This window comes from Sapajus apella, unplaced genomic scaffold (genome assembly GCF_009761245.1).
Source record: "Sapajus apella isolate SASKATOON/1434 unplaced genomic scaffold, GSC_monkey_1.0 scaffold2, whole genome shotgun sequence".
Classification (NCBI taxonomy): domain Eukaryota; kingdom Metazoa; phylum Chordata; class Mammalia; order Primates; family Cebidae; genus Sapajus; species Sapajus apella.
In genome coordinates, this window is record NW_022436942.1 from 8303859 (window position 1) to 8319354 (window position 15496).

The 15496-nt window shown below is 37.1% G+C and overlaps 1 protein-coding gene across 1 annotated transcript in view; it reads right to left on the reverse strand.

The window, feature by feature from the left end:
• Nucleotides 1-15496, reverse strand: part of RAP1B (RAP1B, member of RAS oncogene family) — a 44043-nt gene that overhangs the window by 4120 nt on the left and 24427 nt on the right. The window contains exons 2-6 of the mRNA XM_032287946.1: nucleotides 7957-8039; nucleotides 6089-6157; nucleotides 4201-4257; nucleotides 2278-2418; nucleotides 140-283 (exon numbers count right to left, since the gene is read on the reverse strand). Coding sequence (XP_032143837.1) covers nucleotides 140-283; nucleotides 2278-2418; nucleotides 4201-4257; nucleotides 6089-6157; nucleotides 7957-8013 — 468 coding nt within the window. The 5' untranslated portion in view covers nucleotides 8014-8039. The remainder of the gene's footprint in view (nucleotides 1-139; nucleotides 284-2277; nucleotides 2419-4200; nucleotides 4258-6088; nucleotides 6158-7956; nucleotides 8040-15496) is intronic.

Below are 15496 nucleotides of genomic sequence, written 5' to 3' on the forward strand. Positions count from 1 at the left end.
TTTTTTTTTTTTTTTTGCCTATAACATCAACACATCACTGAGTACATGCTAACTTGGGGTTAAGACACACACACATTTTCCATTAATCTTCAGGGTAGTACTTCAAATGAAAAGCCATTGTAAGTATATTTGACCATACCTCATTAACATTTATTTTTGATTTTGCAGAAGATTCTAAGAATGCACAGTTGTTCCACTGTCTTGCTAGATTTTGACCTTGTTCCTTCCCTACAACTCTTTCATCTTCCAGGTCACACTTATTACCAACAAGAATCATTGGAACCTAAAAATACATTTGTGAGAGTAAAAATAAGAAGTAAATATGCTATATGAATCAAAAGAATTCTGAGTCAAATCTAAGAATTACTTTTCATATAATGCCACAAAAAATATTAAATTAATAATGCATAATGAAATTTACAGGTAAAACATAAAAACCTTAACAATTTGTAACACAAACATATTAACTTTGATGTCAATTATCTCCACTACCTTCTCTTTTCATGGAAATGTCAAACAATAACTCCAAAAGAAGAGAAAGAAAACTCTTATATATATATTAAGTAAAATGAACACAACCTAGTCAATGTAGACATAAATAAGACACCTTTACATAAAAATTTGACAAAACAAGCTATGATCCCATGAGAGATGGAGGGAAAAAACTTTAGAATTTTATCATAATGGACTTATAACTACTGATAGTAAGCAAAACATACAAACTTTTTAAAAGAAAGTACAAAGGGTGTTATGTGAAAATCTAATATATTTTAGCATTTTAAAATGTTTCTCTAGGATGCGAATCAACATCAAGTTTTCTGGTTTCCTGACATGCATTTATTAAACTAAGCATTCCCAATTGCACAACACAAAAAGGGGAAATTTGGAAGGCTCCCAAAGTAGAATTTTTAGTTTCTTATAGTCTTGTATTTAAAAAGCCAATCAAACTTAATTTACTAAAATTCAAGACCACTTATTAAATGGATTTACAAATTTAAAAATGTTTCCTGAGGTTGCTGAAATTATGTAGGGTCCTCCCAAATTCCCTTGTTTCAGAAGTCCAGAAAATAACAGCATTTACATTGGGTGTCTCCCAGCTCTCACAGTATTTGCTATAATTAAACTACAGTACAGTGAGTCTTTTTAAATTTTATTTATTTATTTATTTTTAAGACAGGGTCTCACTGTGTCACCCTGGTTGGAGTGCAGTGGTGCAATCTTGGCTCACTGCCAAACTCCACCTCCCAGGCTTAAGCAAACCTCCCACCTCAGCCTCCAAAGAAGCTGGGACCACAGGTACGCATCACTATGCCGGCTAATTTTTTTTTTTTTTATTTCTGGCGGAGGTGGGGTTTTGCTGTGTTGCCCCGGGACGTCTTGAACTCTTAAGCTCAGGGGATCCACCACCTTGGCCTCCCAAAGTGCTAGGATTAGAGGTGTGAGCCGCTATGCCCAGCCTGGTTCTTAACAGTTCTTAACAGTTCTCAGATCAGCATCACCAACACCACCTGGAAACTTGTTAGAAATGCAAATTCTTGGGCCCGAATGCAGATCTATTGAATTAGCTGCTCTGAGATTTCAGCCCAGAAGTCTGTCTTAACTAGTCCTACAGGATTCTGATGCAAAATCAATTTTGAGAACCACTGCTATACATAGTGTGATAAGGGATTAAACTCCATTATGGCAGACTCTAAGAGACACCTAAATTAATGTTAGAATCTAATGTATTTGTTGCCTTTCTTTAAAAATTATTATTACTTTATTCCTTTTCTGTCAATAGTTGGTTTTTGTTAGGCTCTTAGAGCCAGGTGCAGTGTGGCTCATGCCTGTAATTACCCAATTCTTTGACTAAGGTGGGAGGATTGCTTGAGGCCACCAGTTTGAGATCAGCATGGACAACGTAGTGAGACAAAAACCTTTTTTCAAGAAAGGATTTTGATCTATCAGAAAAGTGGCCAGAATGTGATTTACTCTATTAATAATGTTGTCTCCCATATCCCTCCCTCCTCTCAACCAAAGGCATGATTTTAAAATAGCAACGGTATAACATTTAATTTTCACAGGATAATGGCAGAGGAGGAAATTTCTCACTTTCCACAATATATATTTGAAAACATGTATGAGTATTAAAGATACATTTTTGCCTTTCAAGGAAAAATTTTTAAATAACACTCCTCTCCTCACCAAAATACATGAGCTTTAAAATGAGTTTAAATTTAGACTTGTACTACTATTATAATCAGGTTTTGAAATAAAATTATTAGGAAGTCAGCTTACATCATCAGTGTCTTTAACTCGAAGAATCTGTTCTCTCAGGTCTTGTAAATCATTAAATGTGGACTGCGCTGTGATGGAATAAACTAATGCAAAGCCTTGCCCGTTTTTCATGTACAAATCCCTCATTGCTGTAAATTGTTCCTACAATAGAAAGAAAGGAACATTAAAAAACAAGAATGTTTTGACAGTTACCTTGGCAGTTTTCAAAGTCTGTAATTATAGCTCAATGAAGAATATTGCAGTATTATGTAGCATTTGTTATAATCTATGACAAGATACTATTTGAAAAATTGGCTTTTAGGAAATAGGTTTCTTTAAAAATAATACACCCAAGTAGATTTATATACAAAAAATATACTCAAGTGGAACAGAAATATCCTGTCCCCAAAGGTTACTAAAGGCAGCTTTTAAAATGTGTAGACCACCCTACCTGTATCAGCCAAGTTAATCTATACAGCTATAGCTCAAATGCTCTAGTTCTGTAGGGCTCCATCAGGATACATATCTAGACCATCTCATCTTCCCACACTACTTTTCCTTCACTGAACTGTGAGCATGTTAGGGCAAGAACACAGTGCCGGGCACCTATCAGGTACTCAAACATTAGCTGAATGAATACCATATACCAAGAACAAATCTTCCCTTCATCTTCAGATACCTACAAATCTAGTTGGTCTATAAATATGTTGAAGGAGGAGAGATACCAATCAAAAAAATTTTTTTTGAGATGGAGTCTCGCTCCGTTGCCCAGGCTGGAGTGCAGTGGCACAATCTTAGCTCACTGCAACCTCTGCCTCCAAGGTTCAAGTGATTCTCCTGCCTCAACCCCCTGAGTAGCTGGGACTACAGGTGCCTGCCACTGCCCCCGGCTAATTTTTCTATTTTAGTAGAGATGGAGTTTCACCATGTTGGCCAGGCTGGTCTTGAACTCCTGATCTCAGGTGATCTGCCCACCTCAGCTTCCAAGAGTGCTGAGTTTACAAGGCATGAGCCACCGTGCTCAGCCTCAATCAAAATATTTCATACAACTGCTGAGAAATGAATATTTGCCCGTATTATCTGAAATATGGTAACATACTGTTTTAAAAGTACTAGTGAGACTGAAAATCTTCCTTCTAACACATTTTCTAAACTTTTCAATAACTGACCCACTGCAATTACAAAAAGTGCAATATACTTTTTTTTTTTTTTTTTTCGAGACAGAGTCTTGCTCTGTTGCCCAGGTTGGAGTGCAGTGGCGTGGTCTTGGCTTACTGCAACCTCTGCCTCCCGGGTTCAAACTATTTTCCTGCCTCAGACTCCTGGGTAACTGGGATTATAATAGGTGTGCACCACCACACGAGGCTAATTTTTGTATTTTTAGTAGAGATGGGGATTCATTGTGTTGGCCAGGCTGGTCTTGAACTCCTGACCTCAAGTGATCCACCCACCTCAGCCTTCCAAAGTGCTGGGATTACAGGCATGAGCCACTGTGCCCAGTCAATATAAAATTAAAAATTCAACAGAATAAAAAGAACTTTAAGATTTAAAGTTTAGCAACTAGTACGTTTTTACTTGCTCTTTCACCCAGGCTGGAGTACAGTGGCACAGGCTTCCACAGTCTTTGCTCACTGTAACTTCCGCCTCCTAGGTTCTCCTCAGTAGCTGGGATTACAGGCGTGTTCCACTATGCCAGACTAATTTCTGTATTTCTGGTAGAGATGCGATTTAGCCATGTTGGCTAGGCTGGTCTCTCCTGACCCTCAAGTGTTCCGGCCACCTTGGCCTCCCAAAGTGCTGGGATCCAAGGTGTGCGCCACCAAGACCAGCTGCAAGTAGTACTTTTAAATAAGCTTGGCTAGTATTTGTCTGTAAGAGTACTAGCATTTATTAAGTCAATACTATATAAATGGTGCATACACTTTGGTATTTAGTTGTACTTACTGTTCCTGCAGTATCCAAGATTTCAAGCATACACTGTTGTGCATCTACTTCAACTTGCTGGTAGAAAAATTAAAATACACAATTCATTTTAAAAATGTACATAAGACTACCTTAATATACACAAAAGCTCATGTATCAAAAATAGACACACAGATAAGCAGGAAGAAAAATAGCTAAGTAATTAAGGTTCAAAGACCCCTAAATTGTAATCAGGTTCAAAAGCCATGTTTTTTCAAGTAAACACAGGGAAACCTACGAGATCTAGTCTCAATATGGATCTCTCAGCACTTAATTCTAGAAAAAAAGTTTCAAAATAGCTCTAGTAAATAAACAAAACCAGCAATAGTTCCAACAATATCATAAGTAATTTTGTTTATCTCAATTCTCCCCATAATACTTTAGATACATCTTATTTCTCTAGATAACTATATTGCCTCACCATACTGGAACAAGATTTCTGGTAGTAAGGAAGCATTGCCACAGCTATTAAATAAATTACACATATATCCCTGTTACCACTTTCCACCTACTATTTCCTAGGAGAAAAAATAGGTATTAGAATTAGATGTAGAAAGAAAAGAGTAATACAGTCTCACAGCTGGGCTGCCAAAAAGTTTCCAGTTTTTTTAGTAGACTGTGGACATGGAGGGAGGAACACAGTATTTGTACAACAGCAGGGCCAGGCTGGCTGCTACATAAAGGTGGAGAGATAACTCTTTCCCTACTACTTTAAAAATGTCTACACAGTGTTTTATTGTCACATGCTGTTACTGGACACAGGAATTCACCTTTCTATAGGCTGAGCATCCCTAATCTAAAAATTCAAAAACTGTAATGTTCCAAATCCAAAACTTTTTGAGCCATGTGTGGAACATCACACGACAAGTGGAACATTCCACACATGGGCTCATGTGACAGGTCACAGTCAAAATGCAGCCAAAACTTTGTTTCATGAACAAGAGTATTAAAAATATTATATAAGATTATGTGTATAAGATGTATATGAAACCATGAATTGTTTAGATGTGGATGCCATTCTATTTCATTATCTATATACAAATATCCTAAAATCAGGAAAAAAATTTGAAATCTCAAACACTTCTGGTCCCAAGTATTTTGGATAAGGGATATTCAACCTATATTGTGAGCTGTGGCACTGCTTCCTTACTACCAAAGCTTCACAGGCAAATATAGGTTAATAAGTAGAAAGCTTAGGGAGACTTGTGTCCATCTATCTCTAGGTTAAAAATAAGGAGTAATCAGTCTTGCTAGGTAGGGGATTAGAAGTAACAGGCGGCTACTACTTGAAATGGATGGTCTGCTTTAAAGCTTGTGTGTCAAATTACAATTTTAGGGTCAGAATAAATTTAAAATTCTGGGAATGTGTGAGAGTATGAGTGTTCATGATCCTCCTAAACTGGTAAATATGGAATGCCAGAAAATAAGTGTAAACTTTTCCCACTAATTTTTTTTTTTTGAGACGAAGTTTCGCTCTTGTTGCCCAGGTTGGAGTGCAATGGTGTAATCTCAGCTCGCCGTAACTTCTGCCTCCTGGGTTGAAGCGATTCTCCTGCCTTAGCCTCCCGAGTAGCTGGGATTACAAGCATGCACGACCATGCCCAGCTAATTTTCTATTTTTAGTAGAGACAGGGTTTCTCCATGTTGGTCAGGCTGGTCTTGAACACCCAACATAAGGTGATCCACCTGCCCTGGCCTGTCAAAGTGCTGGGATTACAGATGTGAGTCACTGTGCCCTACCCCCACTAATTTTATAAATTAACTCTGCCTCCATCCTCCATCCTCCTTTGTATAAAACATTCAATAATTATGAAGCAAAAATAGTGTTATATTAAAATAAAAGCAAAAAGCCTTCCAAAGTAATATATACCTTTCTATAAGAATCTTCTATCGTAGGATCATATTTTTCAACAAAAATTCCTTGAACAAATTGTACAGTCTGAAAAAAAAATTAAGAAACCATTATATTTCTAAAGAAAATAGTACAATCAATCTTTAAATTGTAAACTGATTTCACATAGGTAGTTATACCATGGATAAAAAAAACCACAGCCAATACTACATTTGATAAGAAAATTACCTCAGAAAGCTGTTTTCTTTTTTAATTAATGACCATTATGCTCCTTATTGGGTAATTCTAAGTTTAGAGATCATATAATAAAAGTGTCTCTTGTTTCAGTCTTTTTTTTTTTTTTTTTTTTTTGAGAGGGGGGATCGCCCCACTCTCCAGGCTGTGGTGCAATCTTGGCTCACTGCAACAGACTCAAGCCATTCTCCTGCCTCAGTCTCCCGAGTAGCAGGGATTACAGGCGTGCACCACCACACCTGGCTAATTTTTATGTTTTTAGTAGAGATGGGTTTCACCATGTCGGCCAGGCTGGTCTCAAACTCCTGACCTCAGGTGATCCGCACACCTCGGCCTCCCAGTGTTGGGATTACAGGTGTGAGCCACTGTGCGTGGCCTTGTTTCAGTATTAAGAGGTTAAAATGAAAAAGCAGTTCATTTCACATTGTATATATTTCTCAGTTTGTTAATTCTGAGCTAAGTGGCCCTTCTAAGTGAGCAAGTAAGATGGTTTATCTTATGAGGGAGGCAGAAGGTCAATCTATATTTGCTTGTGACGCACTGGTAAACTCTGAACTATTCATCAAATTATTTTCCCTAAGTTTCTCCCCTTTCCCAACTCTGTTGGGAAAGTTGTGTCTTCATTCTTGCTATACCATTCCTTGATGCAGAAAACATGGCCATTAAAATAATGTAAAAGTGGATAGTCAAAGGTAATATTTAAAGATGACTTTATAAACTTCGATATTTTCGTTTCTTGAGATGGAGTCTTGCTGTGTTGCCCAGGCTGGAGTGCAATGGCGCCATCTCAGCTCACTGCAACCTCTGCCTCCTGGGTTCAAGCCATTCTCCTGCCTCAGCCTCCTGAGTAGCTACTCATAGGCATGTGGCCACCACCCCTGGCTAATTTTTTGTAATTTTAGTAGAGATGGGGTTTCACTGTGTTAGCCAGGATGGTCTCAATCTCCTGACCTTGTGATCCACCTGCCTCAGCCTCCCAAAGTGCTGGGTTTTACAGGCATGAGTCAGCGCACCTGGCCAAGCTTTCATATTTTCTAACATAATAGGATAAGACTGTTCGAAAGAAGAGCAGGCCAGGCATGGTATTTCATGCCTGTAATTCCAGCACTTTGGGAGGCAAAGGTGGGAGGATTACTTGAGGCCAGAAGTTTAAGACCAGCCTGAACCATATAGCCAGACACTATCTCTACAAAAATTTAAAAAATTAGCCTGGCATGGTGGCACATGCCTGTAGTCACAACTACTCAGGAGGCTGAGGTGAGAGATCACTTGAGTCCTAGCCTGGACAACAGAGTGAGACCCTGTCTCAAAATGAAAAAAAAAAAAAAAAAAAAAAAAAAAAAAAAAAAATTATTCCTATCTGGCTCTGAAACATGAATACACAAAGACACATATTTGTATGCACTCAATCTATGTGCTTAGCTTTAACTGTATTCCAGCATACCTCATGTCATTCTCGAGTCAATGTTCCGGAGAGAATATGATCCACCCAGATACAATTAAAATTTGAATAAAATTACAAGAAAAATATCATATTGCTTCCAAAGTCATTAAGGGGTTTTATCTTAACAAAGACAAATCACCACAACCTAAAACTCAACAGAAAAAGAACATCTTGGAGTAAAAGCCTAGGTAAAGTAAAAATGACTTACCAAAGCAGACTTTCCAACACCTCCTGAGCCAAGAACGACTAGCTTATACTCACGCATGATGCAAACTTGTCAAAACCTAGTACCTTATTAAAGAAAAAAAAAGAATTCTAAGTTTTGTATTCCTGTGCTTTTCACAGAAATAAAACATTCGGAAAAACGTTTATTTAAAATGATTACAACACTAATATAAAGCACTCTATAAGCAGACTTACTAAAAGACGCTCAGAGGTAAAAGAAAACTACAGAATTACAGACATGACTTTCAGCCTGATCCAGGATAGAGCACAGGTCTGAAAACAAATCCAATCTATCACCTATTTTGCTACATGAAGTTTTACTGAAACAGCCATACCCACTCATTTTGTATTGTCTGTGGTTTCTTCTGTGCTGTAACAGCGAAATAGTTACAATAGAGCCTAAATATTTATGTATCTGGCCAACCCCTGGCATAGATAAATGGTAAACAGAAATAAGTTGGTAGAGGAAGCAGAAGACCAGTATGTATTCCTGAAGTTGTGGGGACATAGAAAGAACCTGAAAATGGTCTAGAATCAGAGGCAGAACTGAAGAATATGAGTTCCTAGACTGAAAACATCTACTTAAGAGTGTTTAGTATGATGAAATAGAAATCAAAACAAAATAAATCCAGAAAGAAACAATCCATACCAAGGCTTATCATTATAAAATTTCAGTATACTAACAATGGAAGATCTTAAAATATTCCAGGGTGGGAGAATTACATGAGAATAAAAGGCTCCAACATTCCTAGAAAAAAATAAAGGGTCAGTAGTTAAAGTTGTATAAAAGTAGCCACCAGAACAGGTTTTAAACCTTCTTAATCAATAAATGACATTTTTCGGTCATGGTTAACAAAGCTACAATAACTGGTTTAAATGATTTTAATCAGCCAATAACAATTTGCCTCAGAGAATATGTTCCTACAAAGCAACCAATTAATGAGGGCTCCTTACTTCTGAGAGTCAGACAATCAAGAATGGCCTGTTAACAAACACACACATCCCAAAGCCAACCAATCAACAACTGTCTCACTTGAGTGACCGTGCTCCTATAGCTAACATTAACCTGCTCTTGTCTTTGAAAGTTTGCCAACCATTGAACTTCCTAATTCCTCAATTCCTCCTAGCAAGGCTGGGGATATTAAAGAAAAAGCATGAGAACTGATTGAACCTGGGAGGTAGAGGTTGCAGTGAGCCAAGATCATGTGACTGGGCTTTAGCCTGGGCAACACAGTGAGATTCTGTATTTAAAAAAAAAAGAGAGAGAGAGAGAGAGAAAAAAGTAAACAAAAATGATTCGATAGGATACAAAATAAATATTAAGTATTTCTTTCAAAAGTATTCTGGAACAGACCCAATAGCCAAGGTAAAGACATGGCCTTTCTTTTTGTAAATGGGTTCAGGTCTGAAACAGGAAACTTAAAATGGAAAACTGGTAATTAAAATCTACAATGGTTGAAATTTTCAGAGTCTTGCAAACAAGCTAGAAAAAAACTAAATAAAAAGGTCTTTGTTTCTGAAGAAATGAAAGCCTACAGATGACGCTACTTGTACAAACAAAGCCATAGGAGGAACTGATGTTGCATGTTCATTAAGAAATGGAAGTACAATAATCCCAAATCTGTTCAATATTGCTGTTCCAAGGGAAATATGAGCATCCAATTCTCCACCCTTCCTCCACTGCGGGTGGGAGTGGGACTGACTACATACAGTCACAGGAAACCTTTTGGCATGATGGAAGTGTTCTAAAAACTGGTTGTAATGATGGCTGCATAACTATTTATATTCACTAAAACCTCCAAACATAACACAACTGACTAAAACAACATAAAAACTACAATTTAAAAATACTGAATATAGGCCAAGCATGGTGTCTTATGCCTGTGATCCCAGCACTTTGGGAAGCTGAGGCAGGTGGATCACCTGAGGTCAGGAGTTCAAGACCAGCCTGGCCAACATAGTGAAACCCCATCTCTACTAAAAATACAAAAAAACTAGCTAAGCATGGTGGCATGCGCCTGTAATCCCAGCTACTTGGGAGGCTGAGGCATGAGAATTGCTTGAACTTGGGAGGTGGAGGTTGCAGTGAGCCAAGATCACGTCACTGCACTACAGCCTGGGTGACAGTGCAAAACTGTGTTTCAAGAAAAAAAAAAGCAAAACTGAATATAAAAACTATACATTTACTAGAGGTTCGTTTCTTTTTTAAGAGGTGTATGCCTTTATTTTCTTATTTCACAAAGGTGGCTGAGTTGGCTGTGCGAGTTACACTTCTTAGTGAGAAGACTGGGAGTCTTTTTCACTTGCTTCATTTATCCATGAATGAGTATTATTATTTGTTGTTAGAATGAGTCAGATTAGTTATTGTATCTATCTATATTTTGCTCCTTTTATCACTATTGAAAATACTGTTTAAAGACTTTTAAGACTGGAATAACAGATTTTATTGTGAATGCCAACTCCGAATGACTGGCAACGGTCATTATTAGTTCTGCTTTTAGGATGGTGTGGTTGCATTTCGTTTCGCAGAAAAGACAACGTCATTGACTTATGGACGGGGAGTTGCAGCACTTGTATTTGTGTAGTGTATTTGTGACCTCCAGGCATATACCTTTCTGTTCAAATGTTTTTTTTCTGAAGTCCTTAGTTTAGGTTAAGAATGAGCACTTCGAAATATGTCAATTCCCTAAAATTTCATGCAGAGTTTAAAATGCGGATAGTTATATCAGATTTTCAAAGAGATTTGTGACAAGTACTATTTGAGACATTGAGACTAATTGTTCTTTTTCACAGAACCCCATAGGGGGACAATTTTGACAGCATAGTGTAGTGGCTAGCAGTACCTAAGTTTCAAATCCTGATTTTCTATAATCTTGGGCAAATCATGAAACCTTTCAGAGCCTCACTTTCCTTCCAAAGGTAAAATGAATATAGTAACAGCTACATGATAATGTTGTGAGATGGATTACAAATAACGTAAACTCCACGAGGATAGGGATTTTTGTCTATTTTACTCACTGCTCTATTCCCTGAAACAGTACCTGAAATATGGGTTCAATAAATTAAAGAATAAGGAAAGAAGTGTAATAATTTTTCAAAGTCACTGACACAAAACCTTGCACATACTATCAGTCAATAAAAGATAACTTTTAAAATAAGAGTAATGGCAATGGTTTGAGCTGCTATTCAATACAGAACAGCTATTCCTTCAGTTGAGAATCACTGCTCTACCTTTTAATCTACTAGCTCAATAAGACATGTAAGAACCCTCCATGTCAATATTAAAAGGCAAAAAAGATGAGCATATATAAGTATTTTGAATCATTTAAAAATGTTCAGAGATAATGACTGGAAACCTTCTTTTAAGTATTTAAAAAACACATTACTAAACAAAAATCCTATGATATTGGCATTATCTCTGACCCCTGATATTAACCACGTAAGTCTTAATGAAATCTATGGTACCTCAAGTTATACAGACTGTAATTTTGACAGCCTAGGAGGAATCTCATTATTACAGTACTTCAAGGGTACTGAGAAAATCTTGAGATTATAATAGAAAATGAACTTCAATTCCCTGAAATAAAAAAAAGAAAAAAAGGAGACAATCCTGGCTAATACGGTGAAACCTGTTCTCTACTAAAAATTACAAAAATTAGCCGGGCACGGTAGTGTGTGCCTGTAATCCCAGTTACTCAGGAGACTGAGGCAGAAGAATCGCTTAAACCCCGGTGGCAGAGGTTGCCGTGAGCCAAGGTTGCGTCACTGCACTACACTCCAGCCTGGGCAACACAGTGAGACTCCATCTAAAAAAAAAAAAAAAAAAAAAAAAAAACAACCACATGATAAGGTGCTGGAATAGGTAATTGTTTTTCTTTTCCTTATGTTTTTATTTCTGATAATTTCTGATAATTTTCCTGTTAATGAACAGGAAAAACTGTAAAACCAATGAAATGAAACAAAAACTGAAGGTAACAGGAATTGTGAAGCTGTTCTATACTTACTCCAACATTATTACAAGAATGTTGATAATTACTGCCATTTTTAAGAAATAAGACTTTTAGAAAACTCAAAAATACTGAGTTTGGCTACTGAACTCAGAGAGAGTAACTATAACATATTGATGTTGGAAGAGAAAAATATTTCTTAGATTAATAAACTGATGGTGATGGTACCTATTTAAAGAAACAAACAGGTAAACATAAAAGAATTAAAGTATAATTCTATCCTTTAAACCTTAATTAGTTCTCAAGAAACACTTCTCAAAAAGGGCTAAGAGATGCTTAACTACTGAAAATTATATTAAACATATTTAAAGTGCTTTATAGAAAAATACTATAAACAACGTAACTACATTTTAAATGCCTATCTTACATCAATACAATATTTACCATTATATTAATAATTAACACGCCAAAAAGTTTATCTAGAATCAAAAGATAAACATGGAAAAAAGGACTTAAGTTAGTACTTTAACTGGTGTGCCACAGTAAGTAAGTATATTCTGAGTGCTCATTTTTAACTACTTGCACATCAGTAGAAAATAAGGTTAAGAGTTCTGACTATTAGCAGGTATTACTGCCATGTACTACCATTTAAAGTGAAGAGATTTTGGAAGAAAAATAAAAACTATAATCCACAGAAACATAAACTCTGTAAGAAATTTTAGAATGAACAACCTTCAGAAGTTAAAGGCAACACAAGTTAAATGAAGCTGTGTTAGCAATGACAGATACTGGCTAAATACTGTGCCTAAAATTAAGGTGCTATTGGTCTTCTGTATAACATTCTAGTTTGAATTTCCAGTGTAAGTGATAGGATTTTTTCATTTACAGGTGCTCTTTTTATGGTATTCCTTGTAAACAATAGCATTTATGTGTAAAAACTAGATGCAGTTTGAAACTATCTGTAAAGAATTGCTAGTTAATAATAATATGCCTATGTATGAATTAATCTGTAAATGGTGTTCCTTTTTATTACTCTTTAGTCTATGAATTAACCAATACCAACTAATGAGGGACTCCCGGTTCTTCATTTTACTCAACCCGTTAAACAGAAAAGACTGTAGCATATATGCAAAATGAACTTAGGGGTGTTATCAATAGTGCAACTATATGATACTTCATCAGCAAGAAGGTGCAACTTTCACATCAAGTAGGCACATATAATTATAAACATGATACATGATTCATGTTGCCTCTCTAACACAATCTAACATTACAGATGAAGAAAATCAATTAAATATCTTTTTTTTTTTTTTTTGAGATGGAGTCTTGCTGTCACCAGGCTGGAGTGCAGTGGTGCAATCTCGGCTCACTGCAACCTCTGCCTCCTGGGTTCAAGCGATTTCCCTGCCTCAGTCTCCCAAGTAGCTGGGACTACAGGGGTGCACCACCACACCCGACTAATTTTTTGTAATTTAGTAGAGACAGGATTTCACCATGTTAGTCAGGATGGTTTTGATCTTCTGGCCTTGTGATCCACCTGCCTCGGCCTCCCAAAGTGCTGGAATTACAGGTGTGAGCCACTGTGCCCAGCCGTCAATTAAATTTCTAAAAAAAGCTACCAAAACATTAAATTCCACTACTGTTCAAACTTAAAGCATTTTCTACACTATTTGTTTTTTTTAAGGTGGAATCTTGCTCTTGTGACCCAGGCTGGAATGCAATGGCACGATTTCGGCTCACTGCAACCTCCACCTCCTGGGTTCAAGCGATTCTCCCGCCTCAGCCTCCTGAGTAGCTGGGATTACAGATGCCTGCCATCATGCCTGGCTAATTTTTTAAATTTTTAGTAGAGATGGGGTTTCACCATGTTAGCCAGGCTAGTCTCGAACTCCTGACCTCAGGTGATCCACCAGCATTGGCCTCCTAAAGTGCTGGGATTACAGACGTGAGCCACTGCACCCAGCCTCTACACTAGTTTTTAATTTTTTTTTTTTTTACCTTTGATTCAGAGGAACTGCATAATACACTGATTTTTCAAATGCATAAATGTTTCTGCTGTTTATCTTTGAATACATTTTTGGGTAGTTTTTGTAATAGGGTCATTTAAAGATTCCTAACTTGAGTACAGTACTTATATAATCACCTAAAATTTGTGTGACTACAACTAACCTTATTGATGAAAGTAACTGACAGCTTTTACACTTGACTATTTCTTGCAAAATACCTACTCCCTTACTCATTTGTTCAAAATCTGTTTACTTATTATTACTTCTACAATTTTTTCATTTACACTACAGACTGGAGTTTTACTTACATTGGTTCTTTTTTATCAGTTTAAAAAGTTGTTTAATTCTAGTTTCAGAGCAAACCACAGCAAAGACACAGAAAGACAAGAAAACAAAACCTCCTTTCGCATATTCCAGAGTCAGGTTTTAGTGGCTGCTTCATAACTGTTTGAAATGAAGGTGGAAGAGGGGGCTATGGCTCATGCCTATAATGCTAGCACTCTGGGAGACAGAGACAAGCAGATTGCTTTAACTCATGAGGAGTCTTGACACCAACCTGGGCAACATGGCAAAACCCCAACTGTGGTGGCACACACCTGTAGTCCTAGCTACTTGGGAGGCTGAGGTGGGAGGATCACTTAAGGCCAGGAGGTCGAGGCTGCAGTGAGCCCTGTTTACACCACTGCATTCCGGCCTGGGTGACAAAGTGTCTCAAAAAAAGAAAAAGAGAGTGGAGAAAAACAAACCCAATCATACTCTACATTCAGTAAATTTGTCTAAGATAATATTTCATTAATCAGAAATTATTAACTAGTATTTCCATAAAACTACAAAACAATAATGAATGCTGTAATAATTCTGGGGTAGCAGAAAATCCTGAAGACTTATGAATCAAAGAAAATAAGAACTGGACTTGTGGGGTAGTTTTCTTCATCTAAATATGTTCACTATATTAAAGTACATATCAAAACACAAATAGCTGATTTAATTATCCAACATTCTGGATTGCCTATAACATTCTTCATAAGACTCAACTGCAGATATATTACTGATCCAAATTATGAACTACAAAAGTGATTTAAAAAATCACTGAGGAAACTAAAAAGCATAACAAAATGATAAATTTATGTATTAAAAAGTCTATTAAGGTGTAATTACTCTACAGCTCAGGACAGAGTCCTGTCAATGGATTGATACTAAATTCTGTTTTTAACAAGAGACCACCATTAGGCTTTGTCCTGTTGAGTATTTATTTCTTAAATCTCATTAATAAATGAAAAAGCTTGTAAGAATCTAATCCAGGCCGGGTGTGGTGGCTCATGCCTATAATCCAGGCACTTTGGGAGGCTGAGGCAGGAATGAGAGCAGCCTGGCCAGCATGGTGAAACCCTCTCTCTACTAAAAATACAAAAATTAGCTGGGCATCGTGGTGTGCGCCTGTAGTCCCAGCTACTCAGGAGGCTGAGCATTAGAATGGCTTGAACCTGGGGGGCGGCGGTCGCAGTGAGCCAAGATCGCGCCATTGCAATCCAGCCTGGGCAACAGAGTGAGACTCCATCTCAAAAAAAAA